This window comes from Neopsephotus bourkii, unplaced genomic scaffold (assembly GCF_033783945.1).
Source record: "Neopsephotus bourkii isolate Nb327-2 ecotype Australia unplaced genomic scaffold, CSIRO-AGI_Nbou_v1 NB_1768, whole genome shotgun sequence".
Lineage (NCBI taxonomy): Eukaryota > Metazoa > Chordata > Aves > Psittaciformes > Psittacidae > Neopsephotus > Neopsephotus bourkii.
The window spans coordinates 3,449,704-3,472,808 of NW_026902242.1; the positions used below are offsets into that span (position 1 = coordinate 3,449,704).

General features: G+C 42.5%; 1 protein-coding gene across 1 annotated transcript in view; it reads right to left on the reverse strand.

Annotated features, from left to right (window-relative positions):
• Positions 1-7,791: 7,791 nt before the first annotated feature.
• The window catches only part of PLPPR4 (phospholipid phosphatase related 4), a 35,348-nt gene continuing 20,034 nt past the window's right edge, over positions 7,792-23,105 (reverse strand). The window contains exons 4-7 of the mRNA XM_061379098.1: positions 21,555-21,750; positions 16,366-16,423; positions 14,548-14,721; positions 7,792-12,480 (exon numbers count right to left, since the gene is read on the reverse strand). Coding sequence (XP_061235082.1) covers positions 11,143-12,480; positions 14,548-14,721; positions 16,366-16,423; positions 21,555-21,750 — 1,766 coding nt within the window. The 3' untranslated portion in view covers positions 7,792-11,142. The remainder of the gene's footprint in view (positions 12,481-14,547; positions 14,722-16,365; positions 16,424-21,554; positions 21,751-23,105) is intronic.

Consider the following 23,105-nt stretch of genomic DNA (forward strand, 5'->3'; position numbering starts at 1 on the left):
ATCCCTGCAGCCGGCTGTGCTATAGAAGAGCTCTCAGAGGAGGCACAACCTGTTGGTATTCAGTAGTTGGCTTTTTCTGAGAGAGGAACGAATCATCCCAAACTTGTCATTTCAGTCTGTTACAAATGGCAGTGCAGCAACTGAGACACAGTTCTTCAGATGCCTTTCCCTTCCCCAGCTCTATCCACGGAGTCCTAACATTTTCAAGGGCTCCAGTGCCTACCTACTGTAAAACAGAAGCATTTGTAGTGAATAATACCTTTTTGGTAGGAATAATATGACATATGTAATGCTTAAGAAACCCTCCCACCATGTACAGAGTGATCAGTTAATTTGGAAGTGGCAGCTGCATTTTACCCTCAGATTTCCTTAGTATTCTCATATAATTTAGGAACTCCAACAATAGGACAAGGGGTGATGGGTTCAGACTGAAACAGGGGAAGTTCAGGTTAGATCTAAGGCAGAAGCTCTTCCCTGTGAGGGTGCTGAGGCGCTGGCACAGGGTGCCCAGAGAAGCTGTGGCTGCCCCATCCCTGGCAGTGTTCAAGGCCAGGTTGGACACAGGGGCTTGGAGCAATCTGCTCTAGTGTGAGGTGTCCCTGCCTGTGGCAGGGGTTGGAACTGGATGATCTTAAGGTCCTTTCCAACCCAAAGCAGTCTGGGATTCTATGAACTCTGGGGGACTGGGGGGAGATGGTCTCTAGTTTCCTCCATTTCCCCACAGATGCACATGCAAAGGTTCCTATTGCTGAATTCACAATACCTGGCACAGTGAATTTGAGGATCCTGCATTCTATTGACAGGTTATTGTGTTATTTCATCTGGTTTCTTCAAAGACATGGAACAGAAGCCCCTAAAATGTGAAAGGAGAGCACAGATTGCTTTTCTTCAGTGTGTTCTGATCCTGTTCCCATTTATTTCAGTGGCTTTAGATCAGGCCCTGTTGCTAATTTGCCCGTTTCCCTGGTAACGTTTTATTTTTAGCATCATTATTCTTCAGAGGTCTGGCATGGAGGGTTCAGTTTGAATATGAACTATTATGATTTTATTTTTAAATGGTCCATTTTGTAGGCAAAAAGGAAAAAGAAAAACCCTAAGCTCTTCCACAAAATATCTGTAAATATCTGGAAAATGTGGCCATAGCACATGGTTAGCACCTTGTTACTGTAGTTTTTTGTTTTCCATGGTTTCAGTGGAAGGTTTTTGGAAGACAGGTTGTTCTGCATTCATGGATTTTTAAATCTCTTAAAAACAAGATCCCTCTCTTCACGAGGGTTGTGTTATTTGGGTTTTCAGCTCTGCTGTCATAGCAGGCCCCTAATGCTCAACAGCACAGTACTGCTGAAAGGAGTTGGTCTGGAGATAAAAGAGAAATACTTCTCCCATTCACCTTCAATCACCTTCTCTCCCTGCACAGTGGCAGGGCAGAAGTAAAGAAGCTGAGGAGATTGCATTTGTTTCCATTTTTAGGTTCTATTTAATGGCATACTAATTTCTTCAATAAGGAATAAGCTGAAACTCTTAGTCTGGAGACTCCACCAATCATGACAGAATGGGAGACTGCACAATTATTCTCCGTTTTTTTGCTCCAACATTACCTGATGATCCATTTGAAAACACAGTGACTCTGGGTAAAGAACAAATAGCACTTGGGAAGAAATCTGGGGGTTCCTATCTTGATTTAATGAATGAATGATGATTCATTTTAACCCTGTCTCTCAGCTCCCTGACAGAAAGCAGTACTTGAGACCTGAGGCTGAATTTACTGGGAATGAAAATAATCCTATTAAATATTAATAGGGTGAAAAAGGATAAAACTATACAAGCCAGCAAAACACCACCCCCCAATCCTATATCAGCGTGATGCTTAGACTTTAGTGGTGCTACCTCACTGTCAAAGAGAAAAGTCAAAGAACATTTTAAAGCTTTCAGTGTTTTTCGGTGGTTTTTGGATGCAGGGTGCTGTTTCCCCATTAACAGATGACGATTTTCTAATTCTGTCTTTCACTCAAGTTGCAGAGGAGAGATGATTTGCCAGAATTTATCAGCAGATGAAGAACTATTTATCCTCTTACGTAGGTTCCTATTTATAGTATTTGTCGAGCAAGGTCTCTCCTTGTGAGGGGTTATAATATGACCACTATGTGGTGTGATGAAAGCCTTCCCATACCTCAGGCTTTGTGAGCTCCTTTTATCTGAAATAATTGACATAATAAGACATAAGGTCTAAAAAGCTCTTAGGGTTTTAACTGAAAGTCCTGTGCTATTCAGAAGATTCCTTGGTTACAAGCAGATGCTCCTATTTTCCAGCAGTGCTGAAATCAAGGCTCTTCGAAAAATGAAAAAGAGCCTCTCATTTTTTCTGTTGCTAGGGAAATGGTAAGAGAGAAATAATCTGTCCTCTTCCTTGAGAAAATGACCAATTCGTGTCATAAAACATGTCATTCTCAGGACTTTTTAGCTCTGTAGCTTCATCTGTCCAAACAATCTTGGCTAGGGCTGAGATAAGAGTCTGGCAAGACCTAGGTGCTAATTGGGCCAGTAAGAGCTCATCACTCTCTTTTCAGAGGTTAAGTCAGACGATGAGAGAATGGCTAGTTATGGCCATTGGCCCATCCCAGCTGCCACAGCCAAGAGTTGTGCTAATGGGAGCCGATGAGTTGCTTTCTGCCAAGTTGACTTGTTCTCTTCAGGCAGACACATTTTTTGGCCTCTCACAGTGAGCAGGAATGAAGGGCTTTCAAAAAGAAGGAATTACTGGAGCTTCCGGAGTACAAAGGCTCATACAAATTGCCTGTCAGTCCACTGCATTTGACAGGCAGGAAAGACACATTGGTGAGCAGGGGAGGGCTCGGACGTTTGCTAGGTTCCAGCTAGAACATCTCTCATTTGGAGGTTCTGAATTTTCACACTCAGCTGAATGCTGCTCCTTTCCTCTGTTAGCGTGGGTTAATAATTAGTCCCTGCTTGCGCTGATGGTTTTGTTAGTGCTGATTATTTCATCTGCTTTGGAAGACCCTGTCCTGTTTTGAAAGCTACATGTGATGGTATTGCACATTATTTGCACTTCCCTTCAGCAGAACCTTTTTATCCTTTCTTAATAGGGGGAGAAGGAATGGAGAGCATTAAAAATAGATAACTTGAAGCTCTATCAGCCTGTCAGAAGTATATATATGCAGTTAATAGTGGGTTATGTAGTGCTTTCCCTGGTGCCCTGACTGCTAGCATATAAATGCTTGGCAGAGGTTAGCCTCTAGGGTCACTTATGGCCATCTATATAGGTTACAACCATGTTTTCTCACTGTCTAATAACACAGGGAGGGATTGTGCTTCCCAGAAAATGTTTGATCTAAAGAAAAAGAATGTCAAAATATGACACACATACAACCATATAGAATCATGGAACAATTTGGGTTGGAAGGGACCTTCAGAGCTCATCTAACCCAACTCCCTGCAGTGAGCAGGGCCATCTTCACCTAGAGCAGGTTGCCAGATGCTCTGTCCTTTCCTTAATATGACTACATAGAACATGTGGCTTCATAGAGGTTCAGTGCAGCCCTGGCTCTCCTTGTTTCAAAGCTGTGTGAGGCTTTGAGCTTTGAAAATGGTAGCAATAAGAGCCTACCAAATGACAGACCTGCAGTAGTAGTCGTATGGGTCAGTGGGCAACCAGCATGACAAGCAACAGAACAAGGATGAGGGGAAGACAAGGCCAGGGAGCTGGAACCAGGTGAATTTTAAAGTCCCTTCCTACCCAAACCAGGCTGGGATTCTGTGATTCTGTAAGTTTTTTTTTGCTAACTTATATCTGAATTATTCTCCTTGCATCATAAAAAAAGGTCAGTGAGAGGAGTCTTTTCATAAATCTCATTAAAATGAAAGTGTTTGAAGAAACCTCTTCCAATGGTCTGCCATGGTTTAGCAGGTTAGACCAGTCCGCAATCTGTTAGGCATCCAGAGCTCACAAGCAGAGTGGGATATATAAAGTCCAAGCTGTCCTGAGTATTTAAATCACATGCCATTTTTCTGCTCATTATGCAAGAGTAGAAACCTCATGGTCTCTGCTAGTAAACCAAGGCATTAAACTGGCATCAGACCCATGATAGTTCCCAGGAAACTCACACTTAGAAGTGGCCAAAGCCTGCAACTCATCCCTTGCCAGGCTGGCACACTCTCAGGGGTGGGAGATACAGGCTGCTGTAACCTCTTCTGTGAAAACTCTTCTCTCTACTAAGTATGGACATAATTGTCTCAGATGATATAGAAAAATCAGAAGTACCAGAGGAGACTACAACAGATACTACTTGGAGGTTTTAGCTAATGCTTCCTTTGGGTCTGGGAACAGATTTCCGTCCCTTAATGATGCTCTGATAAAAAGAAGTGTAGGCCTGGTAGGGCTGGCCCTCTGCTTAAGTATCCACACCTTTTCTGGTGTAAAGCAGACAGTTCCAGGGTGACTGCTCTCAAGGTGAATTACATAGCTCAGGCAATGAACATCACTTGGATATGTATATGAAAGAGCACCAACAGAGTGGGTACTGAAGACTTTGATAAACACAGGCTGTACATTATAGCTAGTTTTAGGGACAATTCAGATACAGCTGCTGTTGGCAAAGCATTGATTATATTGTACTTTACAGGTTAAAATGAGCCAAGCTCCCAGCTGTGTGATGCTGTTCTCCTAGCTGAGCTATTTTCAGGCTGCAGTATGGTGTCGGAACAGACATCATCATCCACAAGCTCAGTCTGAAGCAGGAACTTTTTCCAAGGGAAAGAATGGAATTCTCTTGATGTTATGGCACCCAGCTATGTTCCAGTCTCCTCAGAATGAACTGATCAGAGAGCAGAGCTTTCCCATATGCATCATTTAGTAGCTGCAGAGGCTCTGTCAATCCACATATCCCTATGGCTCTCACTTCTCTCTGAGCATCACCGGGAAAGGAATAGAGCTGGAAAAGCTGAATGACAGTTGGCCTTTGAAGATAGGGAGACTTTTCCTCAAACAGAAGAGGTGCTTTCAGGGTCTGAGCAGGCTTCTCAAATTCTGGCTGACTTCTCATCTTAGTGCACGTTTCTTTATGGCAAAACCACTGGAGGAACAGATTTCTTCTATGGGAGGTACAACCAAATGATGTCTTTATGTATATTTGGGAAGAGATTTCTGCAGGCAAAGCAGAAAACACTATTAAGGCAACTATTTGCAGCCTTGCACAACTTGTGCCTCAATTTGAATCATCTGTTTAGCTTTCTCTTTCTAAAGCCTGGCTTGAATATGCAAACTTTGAGTAAGATCCTATGTCCCTTACTTGTATTTTGAACAAGCAGTGCACAGATACTTACTAGTTTTGTCCAATGCTTGATACAGTCTGTGATGTAAAGGTTTGTGAGCAGATTCTAGTAATGATCTTATGAACAAGGGTTGTAATACCTTGGAAAGGTTCCTGCCAAATTAGCTGTGCACTGCTCTTGTCACATAAAAGGTCTTCATAAGCCCATACCCAGCTGATTATGATACAAGCTTGTCTGATGTGGTTTCTGAAATAAAGGCCTCTGAAGCTCTTTTACGGTCCAGCACAGAATAGATTTATGTTTCGGTTTAATCACTCATAGCTTTGAAAACTCCTTTGCTTGATTAGATACAGCCATCAACCTGGATCCCTGTGAGCTCTCTTAATTTAGTGACAGTGGTACTGTAGCCAGAATGGTCTATAAGAGTAAGACAAGGTTTCTCAGTAGAGGTAATTTCTCATCTTTAATCAAGCTTTATACTATAACCTGTACATCAAAGATACCCTTCAGAGGGGACTTCATTTTTCGCCTAACTTCAGATGTTTAAAATGTGCCTTTTAAAATGTTTGAACTAATTGTCTAGGCTCCTTTGTAGTCCATGGATTGGGCTGTGCACAGAGGAGAATTTATCAGATTTGGATGTGTTAGTCATCAGCTGTCAGTGGTCATACCCTAGCAGGAACTGGTTTACCCTCTTTCACTCCTTCCCATGGTCTCTCTGAGCCATCACTGTGTAGCTTTCCCAGGCTACCAATACATGTCCTAAAGGGTGGAACATCACAATCTTGGTCCCCAGCCTTCCTGCTTCACACAGCCTCATTCAGACCAGTCATCTGCTGTGGCTGGTAACAGGCTGGTGCACCAGCATCTGCTGCTGGCCGAAGGAGGAGAGGTCTCTGCTGGAACTGGGTACTCATGCAGAGGGGTAAGGACACTCTCCAGCCCCAGCCACAAGCAGGAAGCTCCTTCAGTGACTGCAGAGGGAGCAGTGTCACAACTGCTTGTACACTTCCCTTTCTCTGAGAGCCAACAGACTGTTTTCCTGGTTTGCTTTTGAATCATCAGGGAAGTTCTGGGACAGGGACTGCCAAGTGAGGCAGATTTGCACCGCAGCTTGGTGTGACACCAGCCAGCTCCAGCATGTGTTTGCTGGGAGCATAGCACATGGATGATGCTGTATCACACAGCAGTGCAGCCCAGCAGTGCCATCAACTGCCCGGTCCCTCCACCATCCTAGGTCACCAGCTAGAAAGACATGCAACTACAAGGTGGCAGCCTGCATAAAGGTCCAGGGACACGTGGGAAAGCTTCTTGGAGCCAGTTTGATTTGCTGCCATGTATTGCAGGGGCCCTACTTGTTCCTAGGGTCCTTATGTCTGTGCACGCCTCATCCTCCATCCCAGGAACTCAGGGTGCTTCTGTTGCCATGTTTCAGGGTGTTCCAAGACAGGTTTGGAGGTTGTTTTCTTTTACGTATCTTGTGTGGCTTCTAGGCAAGACTGTTCTTCACTGTTGCCAGGCAGGGGCATATGAACAGGAGCGTGACCAGCAGGTCGAAGGAGGGGATCCTGCCTCTCTACTCTGCTCTCATGAGACCCCACTTGCAGCACTGTGTGCAGTGCTGATGTCCTCAACAACAGCAAGACATGGAGCTGTGTGGTCCAGAGGTGGCCACGAGGATGCTCAGGGGCTGGAGCACTCCTGTATGGAGACAGGCTGAGAACACTGGGGCTGTTCAGCCTGGAGAAGAGAAACTGCGTGGAGACCTCAGAGCAGCTTCCAGTGTCTGAAGGGGGCTCCAAGGATGCTGGAGAGGGACTCTCCATTAGGGACTGTAGCAATAGGACAAGGGGTGATGGGTTCAGACTGAACCAGGGGAAGTTCAGGTTAGATCTAAGGCAGAAGCTCTTCCCTGTGAGGGTGCTGAGGCGCTGGCACAGGGTGCCCAGAGAAGCTGTGGCTGCCCCATCCCTGGCAGTGTCCCTGTCCACGGCAGGGGCTTGGAACTGGATGAGCTTTAAGGTCCTTTCCAACCCAAACCACTCTGGGATTCTGTGTCACCTGATAATTCCTGCATCCTCACTTCTGGGAAGAGCACTGCAGCTCTCCCCAGCACTAGCAAGGTGGTTCTAGAGGCATTAGGGTCTTAAACAGTGCAGCTGGTCCTGCAGAGTGATCTAGCAGATGTGTCCTCAAAAGGCCTGGATTTCCTAATTCACTTGCTTGCTTTGTGAAATGGTTTTTGGATGCAGACAAGCTTGTTTGGACACTGTTCCTCCTAACTTCTTACAACTCCACAAGGTTTTGAGGTTTCCCCCACTGATGAGCACTTTTACAAGTCATGAAATAACTAGTATTGAAAATTAAAGGGGGGACTTTAGTGGTGGCCTTGGCAGTCCCAGGGTAAAGGTTGGGCTTGATGATCTTAAAGGTCTTTTCCACGCTAGTTGATTCTGTGATTCTATGAATGAGACTTTGCTTCACCACAGAGATAACTGAACATCAATGAGGAACTTGATCTTTATTTTCATGATGTTAGCACAATAAACTCACACAGTAGCATCGATCTGTACTTATTTAACAAAATACATTTATAGCAATTTACAAATTCTTTTCCATTTGAAAACATTGCATACCATTTTATTAAACACCATACTCTATATAGAGAATTCTCATTTAAAAACATAGGTTGAGTATTTTCTTTTCTCAGTAAAGCACAGCCTGACAAAGAAATGCGTGCCTGTTAGCAAGTAAGAAAATCAGAACACTAAGAAGATGTCACCTGTCAATTTATTTGATTAATTTGAAATTAAGGTATCAGTGGAATGTAAACAAAGAGTAATTTTACAAAAGGCTCCTTATCAAATATACATGCAGAGGTCTGAGTTCCAATGTTGATAGCATTACATTTCTGCTCTCTAACGGAATAGAATTTGATAAGCCATTATTAAAAACAGTAGCCTTTGGCACTTGGAGTAAAAAAGAATATATCAATATTTATGTAAAGAACACAATTTCAATGATTACACAAGAGCTTTAAAATCTGTTGTTAAGAAATAGGAAACCTTAGGAAAAATATCACGCTACACTTGAAAGAGTGCAGCAAGTTTTAGAGTAATAAAAGCAACACATATGCCAATATATATCTGACTAAAACCAAGGAATAAAGAACAAACACTCCCACCAGGAATCCTGCTGTTTCCAAAACAGCTCAATTACCAGAGGGAACATTTTCTAATCTTTGCTTTATTGCCATTGTTCTCCATTTCAATTTTCCATTATTTCCAGGTTCATCTACTTATGTTCTTTGCCCTGCACTTACAAACTAACAAATGATTGCATCTTATTTCCCTGCATTGATAGGCCAACAGTGATTGTGTCTCACCCGTTCCTTTAAAGCTAATCCTACCGGCTTCATCATGTACCTACACTAAACTATATCCAAAGGGTTTTCCTCATGACAATCCAAGTGTTTGTAATTCCCAGGAATCATGTACAAAATTGGATATTAAATACCAAGGAGTTAAAGACTCATCCTTTCAAAAAGAAAAGCCAAATCCTGACTTGTAAATACTAGAATCTGAGAATTTATTTCTAAAAAATTAGTCTTTCTTTTTATATTCCCTGGCATCTACGATTATTTATCCCAGCTAAATGCCTTTAACATACACAATATGCTGCAGTCCTACTTCCATGTCACCTGCAGAATACCTCCTCCCAATCATCAAACGTATGATGGGGTTGTCTTCTATTACTTAACAGGATGTGGTCGTTTCCTTAAGACCAGTGCTGTCCTGCAGCACTGGGTGATGGGCAGGCATAGGAAGCATTGCTGACAGCACTCAGCTACGCCTGGAGCACCTTGTAACTGGGAAGGTATATAAAGCTTTCTGTTGACTCCAAATCCCTTCTGTACAGATTGGCAAACGCCATCCTCACGCTTCTGAAATTTTTTAGGATTGGGATTAGGATTTTGGTTTGGTTTTGAGGGGGGTTTGTGGGTGGGGGTTTTTTGGTTGATTTTTTGGTCTGTGTGTGTTGTGCTATTTATCGTCTTGGGATGGGATGGTTCTTCCTTCCACCTTCTATTTGGCTGGGCTAGGGCAAGCTTTTCCTCAGAGTTCTGTGGGGTAGGGTCTGTAGACAGGTTCTGACTAGGTAGTATGTATTTACTGATACTCTAAAGCAGAAGAGGACTTAGAATGAAACTGCTGTCAAGAAGCCAGAACAGACCTGATCTCCTACTGCTTACTCAGTGAGGGGACTGCTAAATCCTCCTTCTCCCTTCTACAAGGAGAGCTGGGAGGTACCTGATAGTAGTTCTCTTTCAGGTGGAAATCATCTAGGAGAGGATGAGGAGCTGCCCTGGGCGAGCACTATCCCTAGCTTCCCTGGTGGCTTAGGTTATTTAAGTCACAGCCAAATACAACAAGGCGTTTCTCCCAGCATGCCCAGGACATGTTATGCTTCTTCCTTTCAGAGCTTATCCTTTCAACGGTGTTGGCAATTGAGAGATTTTTAGCATGCAAGTTCTTTTGTTATGTTTGAAGCCCAATTTACTCAATCCATATTCTCAAGTGGCAGTGGTGAGAAAAGAATCTGCTGCTTAAGAAGGCTGTATAGGGTGTCTCAGGGGATGTGAAGAATTAGCAGTGGCACAGTGCAACACTCACTCAGTGATCCTGCATTCCCAGGCAGGAATTCCAAGGCATTCAATTTTTAAAGGGAAGCATAAATCCCCTGAATTGATCATGTTTGGGGTGAAACTTGTGACTGTTATCACGGCATGCTAAGCAAGTGAGGTGAATGACTGCTTCTAAGTGTGAGCTAGGATATTAATTGCTGTCTCCTTGGAAGGTGATCAGGGAAGTGTCTGTTTTTCTGCTTATGGCTCACCTTTCACATTAGCACATCTCGCAATTATTGGTGCCCTGCATTCTGTGGTTAAAAGCTAATAGAAAAACGGAAGGGTTGCTGGAGGGCAGAATCAGAGGTTTAAAATGCAAAATCTGAATGAGTTGTACTTTAAAAGACCCCTTAAAAAGAACGACTTCAAACAATTCTATGAGTTAGCCCACTAAGAAGCAGCCTCTTCATTAGTAGCACCTCTTCTTAAACAAAAGTTGAGCAGTAGCAGCAAAACTAGTCAAAAAATAGATAGTTATTCCATTCTAATGGAACATTACCCACATGGGTTTTGTTGCAGTAGACATCTTAAAGAACTACACGAAACCTTTGCAATCTTTGAATGTGACAGATCCACTATAACAAAGCTGTAAATATTTCCTATGCTAAATGAATGCAGCCAGCATCATCAATAGTATTAGCAATAGTACTTTGAAAGTAACTGCACATCAATATGTCATGTGTTTGCAGAGTCTAATAAGTATTGTTTGAAACATGTAAAGTTACCATCAGCACCATCCTGGATGAAAGATTTGGTGCAAATTCTGCAAAGGTGAATATATACCATTTGATACAGCCTTTGCTGTGAGAAATTCAGTTGATTTTGGACACATACAAAATAAAAAGTTGGCACATTCAGGAAATAACGTGTCTGTGTTCAAGACCGTTGTTTTGATTGACATCGTCACCCTCAGATAAATACTTTGAGTCTGAAGAAACAAGCTGCTTGCAAATGTTTCACATTAGTTAGGTTCTGGCATTGTGCTTTCCCCCCACCACATACTTCCCACAGGCTCATGCACATTGCACATCAGCAGCGTTCAACAGCAGTTGGGCTGCTGGGCAAGAATTTGGCACATCAAAAGTAAATATTGGCTCCAAACAAAGAGAGTAGAACCTGTGTCAAGATGTGATTGTGGTGGTACGGACCAGCTGATATGTCTCCTCTCAGTCCTTGTACGCTCGTGTAGGGGATGTGCCCTTATAGAAGATGTTCCTGGTGTTCTCTGGACTGCTCCCTCTCTCAGGGATTAAAATGATGTTACCTTTCCTTCGAAGCGTTGAGTCCCGGCTAGAAGAAATGGACAGAGTCTCTGAGCCAATCTCGCTTCCCTCTACTGGCGTGACCCTTATCGTAGTGATCCCATGATGGTGATGCTCACTGTTATCTATGTTGCTCCTTTTCCGGTCGCCTGACCCATAACTGTCTTTTAAGGAGTCACAGCTCTCAGAGTCTCTGTTGAGATCATTTAGCTCATAGGTCTGACGAAGGGTGATTTTTTCAGGACCTTTCCATTTCCATGACCCACTTCCTTCACCTTCTGATGGCATCTGAATTACAGGTCTGTTATTCTCCGGATGGGCCTCAACTCTGACAATGCTGCTTGGCTCATGGTCTGTCAAGGTTTTGTATCTGATGGCTCCTGTGCAGGTGACTGTGCTTCCCTCTGAACCCTTTGGGCTGCTCTGAAGCACTCCTTGCTGCTTAGACATGGCTATTACTTGCATGATTCTTGGCTGGCTATTGCTTCTACATGCAACACTCTTCTCAGCAGCTTTTAGCCATTTAGCTCTAGCTGAACTAGTTTTGGGTGATGTGTTCACGTTCTCCTGAGTCTCTTCAGGAATGTGGACTAGCTGGGAAGAACCTGGACGTGACTGAATAGAGACCCGTGGCCCACCAGAAAGACCTGTGTTGTTACAACCTGGTACACTGCCAGGTTGAATTTTCAGGTATTGGCTAGTTGGGCCATGATGATCACCATTTACACCCACTCTGGAGGGTTCTGAGCTTGACCTCATCTCAATAGCTCTTGGTGGTGACTGGCCAGATTCAGTCTCTATGACTTGCAGAGACAACTTTCGACTCTCATTCTTGTTCTTCCACTGGGAAAGCAGCTGTTTGGAACGAGCAGAATCCATGGATGCGTGTATTGTTGCATTTCGCCTTGCCTGGTCTTCCATGGATGGTGTGTTGACTCTTGGCAAAGTGTTGCTGAAGGTGACCATATTTTCCTTTCCCATTGGGCTTCGCGGTGTTATTATTTCTACATCAGCGTTTGCTCTCTTGATATTGGTCAGAGACCCTGTATCTCTGTGGTTTCTATTCAGAATACCTTCTGTACGATGAGAAACAATGCCATCACTGCTGCTTCCATTTTTACCTGGCAGGATCCTGTTGGCATCTTGACTGAGGTCTGTCAAAGACCTTAGAGGCTCTCTGTGAAAACTGGGCTGAAACACATTCTCATCACTTGGCAAGAAGTTCCCCACGGCATACAGGCCCTGGTATTGGAACAGAAGTATCAACAGTCAGTAAGGGGGGGGGGGGTGGGGGGGAAGAGACCTTTAAAGATATTTTAATTATATTATGCTGCCTTTAAATAATTATTGTCTGATAGAATTAACAGTTTAACTGACAGGGTATGCTTGCTTTCCTTTCCTCCCCAGTATATCCTTATTCCACATTCTGTTCTTGGTCTGGTGCATCTAGGTATGTATGAAGTAGTCACAGTAGGATAATTGGGGCACAGAGCTCATGGCAACAAATAGCTGAGGAAAGATTTAGCCTCCTTCAGTTTTCTTCCTTTTATAAAGCAACAGATACAGCTGAGGAGAGAATGCTTTGTTATGAAAAGAACAAAATCAATGTTTGCAGTCTTCCAGGCAACGCTATTTACTACTGTCTGCTCTGATTTACTGAATCTTGTTACAGCATGAGTTGTTCTCTGCTCTGTGATTCTGCCCTTTCTGCTGCATAATAACCATGTAATGCAGTATCTACATGGTGGAACAATTTATCAACTTTAAATGAATTGCTTTCCAAGCTGCGCAGAGCTGTAACAAGATTTAGTTATACACTGTTTTCTTATTCAGCAGACTCACTGTAAAATGTTGCCTTTTTAAAGAGACTCCACTGAGGGAGGATATTCCATGAAAGGGTCAAATGCCCGACTCAATCATTTAGGTTCCTTATTCTTCACACTCCTTTCAGAGATATTTGTAGTTTCACGTCATTTCTCCTCCCCTTCCTCTTACTGGTGTGTAGTTCTCAGGGCAGGTTTACTGACTATTGGGTAGCCAGGACAATGCCCTCTCTGATGCAACAGTGTATGGAGAAGACCAAACAAAGAGCATACTTGTTTGTGCATTTCAAACAGGGGAACAACAGCTCCATTTATGAGAGTCTACAAAAGCTTAATCGCTTGAAATAATATTCTCAAGAGAGTGCCCTTCTGCTCCCAGTGCATCATGGAAACTGGCTTTAGTAGCTCATGGGGTTTCTTATCTACTCTGCTTGCTCGCTCTTCTACCAGTGTGAAAGCCGTTTTTCCTTCACTCACCTTTGAGGACCACCTGCATGTACCTCAGATCACCTCATCACAGGAAAAAAGGTGGATAGGATATGAACTTATTTTAGTGCTATACTAAAATTCATCATTGACTTCTTGGGCACTGGCAAGACTGCTGTTCATCTGCCAGCACTGGAGCAGAACTGCTGTCAGGAAAAGCTTCTGAATGCTCACAGGTATCTGGGCTGACACAGTGCTCAACAGCTAGAGCAGCACCAGGTGTGGTGGAGACATACTGAGGGCAGCAAGCAAGAGCAAAGGCTTCATGAGCTTCCTACTAATATAGATACAATCAGGCCTATCCTACAGACTCCTTTACAGGACCCTTCCAAGGTGCTCCATCTGTTTCAGCCCAATATGGAGTAAGGGCATAGGAATAACCTGGCTTTGGCATCCCATTTCCCCAAAAGCTCCAAAGAATCCCAAGGGTGTAACATGGCCTTTGATTTCTTGCAGGTTCAGCAATTTACTCAGCTAGTTGCTCTGGGGTTTTTTGAGATCATAAAGCTAACATAGAGTCATAGAATCATAGAACAGTTAGGGTTGGAAAGGACCTGAAGATCATCCAGTTCCAACCCCTCTGCCATGGGCAGGGACACTTCACACTAAACCATCTGACCCAAGGCTCTGTCCAACCTGGCAATATAAACTCAGGCTGGCAACAAATACCGATTAACCCAATGTTTCTCTTGCATTATGCTTGTAAATGGGGAATAGAATGAGTATCTTTAAGTATTTAATGAAGCACATAACGTTAGAGCTGTTTCTGTGTATGATACTGTATGTTTATATACTAGTTTGTGCAGTTCATTTGAATACATATTTGCTTTTCCCTGTGAAGTTTTAAAGTGATTACCCTAACGTCATCATCTTCAACACATTTTGACTACATTTTTAATTATGGCATGTGATCATGATGAAAGGTTTTCATAAAAAATGCCAGTACTCTTATTACAGGGTTTTTTTTCCTAAAACTTGACTACATGAATATTATATTTACCAAATAGAGAGCAATTCCTCCTCCTATGAGAAAGCCACAGTAAACGTCAACTGGATGGTTCTTATATTGGGTGATACGAGTCAGACCACATATAATTCCACAGATGATAAAAGCAAAGACCAAGAGTGGTTTCAGAAGTTTTGAGGAGTCTGTTAACGTAGAATTGAAGTACATCTTGAAAAAAGAAAGAAGTGAAGAAGCAGTTGAAGAGATTTACCCAGGAGGATATTAATTTCTCACATTCAGTGTTTCTTTCACATGTAGATAACACAGTAATACTGAAAATAATCAGCCTAATTTTATTTCACAGCCCTGTTTAAATTTGCTTACTTACCAGAGGGAGATCTGAAATCCCAAGGAATGGATTTCCAAAAGCATACACAGTGTTGTCTATTGACATCACAGAATCCCAGCCTGGCTTGGGTTGGAAGGGACCGTAAAGCTCATCCAGTTCCAACCCCTGCCACGGGCAGGGACACCTCACACTAGAGGAGGTTGCTCCAAGCCCCTGTGTCCAACCTGGCCTTGAACACTGCCAGGGATGGGGCAGCCACAGCTTCTCTGGGCACCCTGTGCCAGCGCCTCAGCACCCTCACAGGGAAGAGCTTCTGCCTTAGATCTAACCTGAACTTCCCCTGTTTCAGTTTGAACCCATCACCCCTTGTCCTATCGCTGCAGTCCCTGATGAAGAGTCCCTCTCCAGCATCCTTGTAGCCCCATTCAGACACTGGAAGCTGCTCTGAGGTCTCCATGCAGCTTGTCTTCTCCAGGCTGAACAGCCCCAGTGTTCTCAGCCTGTCTTCATTAATTAGGATAAAGATTTTATGCCTAAATCACAGTCAGGGCCTAAATGTTCTGTAAATATGACTGAGGAGCCACTGCTTCTGAAATGCAGAAGCCAGATGTCACACCAGATGAAAGCAATAACCTGTTCTAACAGCAGCTACCACCAGATGCTTTAGGGAGCTATTGCTGAACTGGAGGCCATGATGTCAGAGAGGTCACAGAAATTAAGTGGAGGTGATTCATCAGTGTTACTCCAAGTTTTGGGCTTTCCATGGGCAGAAAAAAATACTGACAAACTCCCAGTTCATGCACAATTCCATTATCCAGGTTGATTAACTCATTGTTACTGTTGTTTTCCTCTGATTTTTACAGGAGGAGTGATGGAATAACTTGTGGTCACTCATACAAGCACTACAGCCCATACTGTAAAAATGTCACTGGTCAGATGTGGAAAATCAGCAGTGATTGCTGCAGCATGTCATATGATTCCCTGCTAGTTACTGATGGGGTTTATTCACTTGCTTTGCAGTAGCACCTTGGAGGCCTCTGGGAGCGATTGTGCTGGTTCATCCATGCTGCAAATCTATGGAGGTCAAATGAAACTACATCACATCAGTGGCTGTTCCTTAATACCTCAAGCTGAAAAGCAGCCAGTCAAGTGAAGACAGCAACAGAGAAAAAGCAGAACACATCATGGTTAATTTGAATAGTAAGTTAAAATATCACCCCATACAATGGATAAACACTGCATTTTACATGTGAATAATATGAGTTGAATAATCAGCTGTACTTCAACGTTAAACTGTTTGTTGCTTCTTAGCAAAGGCTGTGAAGCAACTGAATCTTTTCTGTATTCTTAATAGGGCTGGATTTAGTTTAACTGTTAGCAGTTCCATTTTGCTTTCAAACTGGGAGGATAAAAACTTACATCCATGCAGGATATCGAGGAAACACATCACTTTACAATATACAGCAAATGACTTTCTGACTTTTGTCTTGTATAGATGAAAATGAACAGAGTTGGTTACTCACCGAAATGTACACTGCTGCAAAGGCTGCCAGGGTGGCATGTTGAGAAGGGAATGACTTTCTGCCAAGGAAGGACACTCAAATTATGCTTCTCATTTCAAATACACTGTGCTAGTGTTCATGTGAAAAAAAAACACTGGGTGGTACAGTCATTTTCAGTTTACACTTCCTAAGCAACATATCAGGAACATTTAATTTCTAACTTCTATAATCTGCAGAAAGGACCAATTTTAATGAAATGCCTTTGTTTTGAAGTAAACATTTAGCATTAAATTCCTTTTGCATACTAAGAAATGTATATGGAAAGGACAGTGGGAAGGAGCTAAAGACTGAATGCTTGATTGAGACAAATATTTATACATTTCTTTCTCTACATGTATTCCCATAATAACTTTTCAGTGAGCATAAATGCATGAGCATTGATCATATATTCATAGAATGGTTGGGGTAGGAATGGACCTTAAGGCTCATCCAGTTCCAACCACCTGCCATGAGCAAGGACATCTTCCACTAGAGCAGGGTGCTTCCAAGCCCCTGTGTCCAACCTAGCCTTGAACACTGCCAGGGATGGGGCAGCCACAGCTTCTCTGGGCACCCTGTGCCAGCACCTCAGCACCTTCACAGGGAAGAGCTTCTGCCTTAGACCTAACCGGAACTTCCCCTGTTTCAGTGTGAACCCATCACCCCTTGTCCTATTGCTACAGTCCGTGATGAAGAGTCCCTCTCCAGCATCCTTGTAGCCCCCTTCAGACGCTGGAAGCTGCTCTGAGGTCTCCACGCAGCTTCTCTTCTCCAGGCTGAACAGCCCCAGTGTTCTCAGCCTGTCTCCATACGGGAGCTGCTCCAGTCCTCATCATCCTCGTGGCCTCCTCTGGACTTGTTCCAACAGCTCCATGTCCTTCTGATGTTGATCTAATGATTATTTTCTCAGTGACTTCACTTTGACTCTTTTCAAAGTAAGGACTTGTACGCTTCAATAGTCAGGCCCTAACTTCAGCAACAGAATTCATCACCTTTGTGCTCCTGCTTTGTTGCTCTGGCAACGGTGGGACATTCTGCTCAGGGAGAGGCAAACAACATCTCTATTTGCTGCATCTTCTGGTTTAATTTTGTTAAGTTTTAAAAATTCTAACATGAATGGAGCGAATGGGCCACAGGAACATGGAGAGGGCATTTTAGGAGTTTCCAGACCCCTTCTTGAAGCCCAGACCAACTTGGTGAATGAAAATATGTCCACACTGTGTAAGGCAGTAGGCTCAGGGCTCCCATGGAAAGCCTGGGGTCTTGAATGATGTGGCCTGGGTCTCAAGTCAGAAACAACAGGTATGGAAATTAGAAGTGACAGCTTAATTTCTACTTCTCTGTCCCGGAAAAGGAGATTTTGTGCAAGTAGCAGCTACACGGACATACTTCTTATAGACCCATTCCATTAGTGGTGGGAACATTAAGGAGTATTGTTCCCTTTACACAGCAAAGGGAAAAGCTTGGCTGCAGGTGGATTCAGTAACACCTATTCTACCTCGTACATAGCTTGCAGAATCCCAAAAACTCTTTTATGACCTCTGAGCTCTAGAAGGGAGTAATGTAGTGAAAATGTACAGCAGTTTATACCTGTGCATTTCTGTCCTTCAAAGGGCATGGACACATCATGTGCTGGCTGTTTTGGTGAAGAAGGGTGTATCTATCTTGCAGGCACTTTCACCTGAGAAATCTCAGCTTGGGATAGTCCTTAAACACTCACTGGTCTTTCGATCCCAGTGGGGCTCCATGTCCAGCCATGTTCTGGCAGCCCCTGAGTGAGCCAGGATAAGATGGCAAAAGCTGGAATACAGCCCTTTACCTTTAGACAGAGACATTTCTCTGCCAGGCAGCAGTCTGCCTTCTGAATTTGTTTCCTATGCATTTGGCTTTATCTATTTGAAATAATTCATTGGCAATTCAATGTGTGCATGTAGTCAAATGTGAATCTGTGATCTGAATTGAAGCCCGTGGCTGCAGCAAGTTCATGGCTCTGGCCAAGATGAAATCAGCACGATCCCTTTTGTTTCTAAAGACATTTGAACCTAAATTGTTTTTCTTTCCTTCTTCCCCCCTGTTTCTTTTCCCCTTTTTTTTCTTTCTCCTCCCCCTGAACAAGCCTTTCACCAGTAGTATCCCTGGGGAACAAGTTCAGGCTGGAGGACAGGAGGATAAAGACATGAACAAAATGGGAATGTTTGTAATGGGTAATCACCTCCTTTACCCTGGCCAGGTTTTAGTGGAAGCATAGATCTACTTGCAGTCTCTGTGGAGCTAATGTGTAGATTTGATTCTTTAGTACCAGTCAGAACTTACCCTTCACTTGAAGGCATTTTGAGAGTATATGAGGAGTGTCGCTATGCTACAGTCAATTTCTGTTTTCTTTTCTATTCGCATGCTTTCAGGGCAAGCACAGCATGTTGCAGCCTAGATGCACTCTGTGTAATGGTGCCACTGGTTTTGTTCCCCTATTTGTTATCTTTTCGTTAAAATGAAAATAGTTCAAGCCAAAAATATGTAGCATTTTTGCACAGCTCTGTACTGAAAAGGTGAACAAAGGTCTCAAAGAAAACATATCCTGGACTCGGGTGACAGTGTATCACTAAATGCTCACGCAGGAGGATGTGTACAGGGGGAACGACAATGAGAAAGAGTCATGCTGAGAGTCGTACTGAGTGAGAATATCCAAAATGATAAGGAATCATCAGGGGAAGTTGCTGGAAATCTGAACAGAAATGACTGAAAAGGCTTTTTGAAGGTAAAGATGGACAAAGGATCTCCTGGATATTTGGGATGTTGCAGAAAATGATTTTATATAATCAGCTGGATAATTCTCTGTAATTTCCATTGGGGAGTCTAGACGTAAATTTCTGGAGACAAGTTTTTGGGGAGTACAACTGAAGAATGAAGGCCATTAGCAACCTCAGCCCCTTAGAGGCTGAAATCACTGAAGTGAATGAACCTCCTGGGCTGGAGAAGTTACGCGATAACTCGTATAGTAGATGACTGAAGCAAGTATTGAATCAGTAGCAAGTGCTGAGCGCTTCGGTAGAGTTGAGACAGGCATAAGGAAGCAACAATTTAATAAGGCAAAATGCAATAAAACTGAAGTAAGGAGAAACTGAGGGTGGTGGCAGAATATTACAGATCACCAAATGTATTCTCTATGATGGGAATAAATTTGGGGTACCAATACATAGTCATCTTCATATAGAAATAGAAACACACAAAAAAAGGTTGTTGAGTCTTAATATTTTATAACTGATTTTGCTGGGTTTTGGAAGTGATGATATTTAAACTTAGGATTGATCAGCATTTTTATCATGGCTACAGGCAGTCAGTTCAGAGCAGTAGCATCATATCAGAGGTGATGAAATGAAGGAGATGAAATCATTGAAGTTTTTCTGCCTGCTGATATGTAAAGCTCCACTGATTTCCCTGGGATACCACAAAGGTTTAAGACACTGCTTGTGAGCATCGGCTTCAATGGCAGCATCCCAGTAACCGCAATTGGTCATGGGAAAACAGACAGTGAGGTGAAGGCTGATAAAGCAATTCTGGTTATGTCTTTCACCAAAATTACTGTCACCCAATTGTTATGGCCAATATAACCCTTTATTCCAGCTCTGGATCATGCCCACATCCAATGAAAAGATACAGCAAATTAATCAGTGCTAGTTATTCTTATCCCACTAGATATATTTAAAACCAAATGCGTCAAATAATTAAGGGTCTTTAAACATCAGTGAAACTGGTTTGTCCTAGTGAAAGGAGACAGATGACAAGCATTGCTGGAAGATACAAAGTGAATGATTTCATGATTCCCAAGTGTGTCGACCACTGAAATAAGAGGAAGAGAAAAACGAGGGTAGAGGTGGCTTTATACATGGACAGATCATTTAACCAATATCCATGTGACAAAAAGGTAATGCACTGAGGCATAAAGTTAAAAGAGAAGCATTTGGGGCTGCATACAGAACAAGAAAGGAGTGAAAAGCTTTAGTGAAGTAGGTGTGCCATAAGTAACACAACTTCGTGTCTATGAATCAGGTACAGAGCAACAATGTAGCTAAGTCAGAGACAGAAGTTGTCATCGTTTCAAACACTCTATAATTATGCTGTAACTTGTTTTGAGAATAGGAGGTTTTAAAATGCACCAAGATTTTGAAGAACTGCAAAAGCATTCAAACATTCCATGACTAACAGGCAATAAAGGTTAACTTTGTTGCAGAAAAGAGATGGAAGAGAACTACTGCATTCAGTGAAGTTTCGTGATTTCCCAGTACTGTAGTGCTTATATTTAGGACACTTCATACTAGTAGAGTCTTCGAACTAACAAGTAGCAGATGCTTTGGAACAGTGCAACTTACTGACATACACCTTCAGATTCCTGTTTAAATTTATGACCTGTCTCATTAGTAGCTGAATTATCACTATCACATCAAGCTTGTTTAAAATAAGATATATAGTCTGGTTTATAGCTCAGCATGACTGATAGGCATGGCTAAAACCTGCTGTTATAAAGAATACTAATTTCTCTGCTGGTATCTAAGTAAGGAGGCTAAAGACTAAATGATCAAGGTTACGCCACCAGTTAAAATACCATGAAAGAAAAGTTTGGAAGTACACAGATTTGTGCTGTTGGGCCCTAATAAAGGGATTTCTTCAATGCTGTCAATATAAAAAACTTAATCAAGTAGAGAAACAGAAAACAAACAAATCCTCCAACACATCTCAAAACAAAGCCTCAGAAACTGAGACCCAAAAGCCAGCACAGTAATGTATGTCAGACAGAGGTCTCTGATAAAGTACTGGGTGACTTCTGCCACTGCCTGTTATGGGGAACTAAACCAGATCCCACTGGGAGAAGCCACAGAAGCTATAGATATTAATAATTGTATGGGAAATTGTCTCCTTTGAAGGAGGGACAATAAACAGTTTCTAATGCCTGTGCTTTGGAATCTGCCAAAGTCTTCCAAAGCTCACTGTTGGCATAATATTTTTGTAGAGAAAATGGCACATCACTAAACAGACATTGCTGTTCTCACCTTTGTTAGCAAAAACTGAAAGAAATCATTGCAATTTTAGCCAGAAACAAACTAAATCTTGAGGCTGGGGCAGAAAATAAGTAAAATGAATACTTAAAAATGTACACAAGGAAAGAGAGAACTAACCTTCCAGCGTTGATAATACTGAGATCAGCTCCTGAGCAAATATCTTCCACAACGTAGGAATTCTCTGAGCAGGATACATTTAAGGATGTATAGTTAGGCTTGCAAACAGTCAGGAAATACGGTGCCTGATATCCCGTCGATAGCTGTATAATGTCAGTAACAAGAGCAGTAGAACAAAGACCAAACACATGAACACCTAGGAAAGAAATCAGTAGAGTTTCTTAACTTCATTATATGGAGAAATTAGATTAATGCATTGTAACAAAATACATTCAATGGAATTCTAGTGGCTTGTGCAGTTGGACTTGAGAGAATTGAACTGAAGATGACGATGGGCTGTTTTAAGAGAGCTTATTGCAAAGCTGAATTATTTAGTGTTAAAAAAGAAGATTATTTATGCTTGTTTTCTTCCTGTTAAAACCTAACATTTTGATGGTTTGATGTCCTCCAACATCTTTCCATGAAAGGGAACTACGCTGCAGCTGCTTTGGTTTGGAGAGCAGCCTTCTGAACTGCCTACAGGACAGCCAACTGTTTGAGGAGAGCATATATGCTTATCCTGACCTTGGCCCACTGGGATACAGGCTTTTAATAGCATGGAGACCTGACCATTAGATCGCTGCTTTTAGGACCTGTTCTGTCTTTACCACCAGGTACTCCTCAGCTGGTAATAATTTTGGCCACCCTCACACCTCTGATGTTTCTTGAGTAGCAAGTTCTTGCCATGAGTCCAAATACTGAAGTTGTTTTGGTAACTGATAAGTGTTTCTGTCTGGTTAATAATTCCAAATTCAGAGTTTGTAAATGCAGTTATTTTACTGAGCATTTTCAACTGCTTTTCCCCTAAAGATTAACACGAATTCCCTACTGGTGTCCATATAAATAAATCTATTTTTCATTTTAAATTGGAAAGAATGCGAAAGTCATTTGAATATGAAAGAAACTGCAAATTCCAAGTATGAATCAAGAATGAAATTCATGCATCTTTGAGTTTATCTTTTTTGGTGATGGAATTGGATGCCATACAGGAGGAGAAGCAGAAAGCATGAGGTATCTTTACAGTTGTCCTTGCTGATGTTGTGACCTACCACCCCCTCTGCTCACTTCCTCGCTGCTAATCTTCAGAGGATGCTTTACTGGTCATAGTAGAACCTCTCCTGTTACCTTCCTGCTTGCCAGACAACAGATACTTGGTGTATAGTCCTCCTAGAGGGTTTTCAGCCTGCTGTCCTTCACACTGTCTTTACCTAGGCTGCCCTCTCTAGTGCAAGATTCCTGGAACAGAAAATCTTTCCTTCAGCTACTCATTGGTAAAGGAAATTAGCTGTAAGAAGTGGAACAAAGTCCAGTTTTCATAACTGACAATTACAGTAAACCAAATCGATTCAACATGTTCCTCTCTAGCATTGTTACCAGATCCTAACATTTTTTCAAGAGGTAGATAAACACATCCCAGCATAAGAATGTCAATTCTACTGAGAGCTTCTAACACAGTTTTACTGTCTGAATACTGTGTCAGGTGGGTTGAATCCTTGCGATGCACTGAAGACA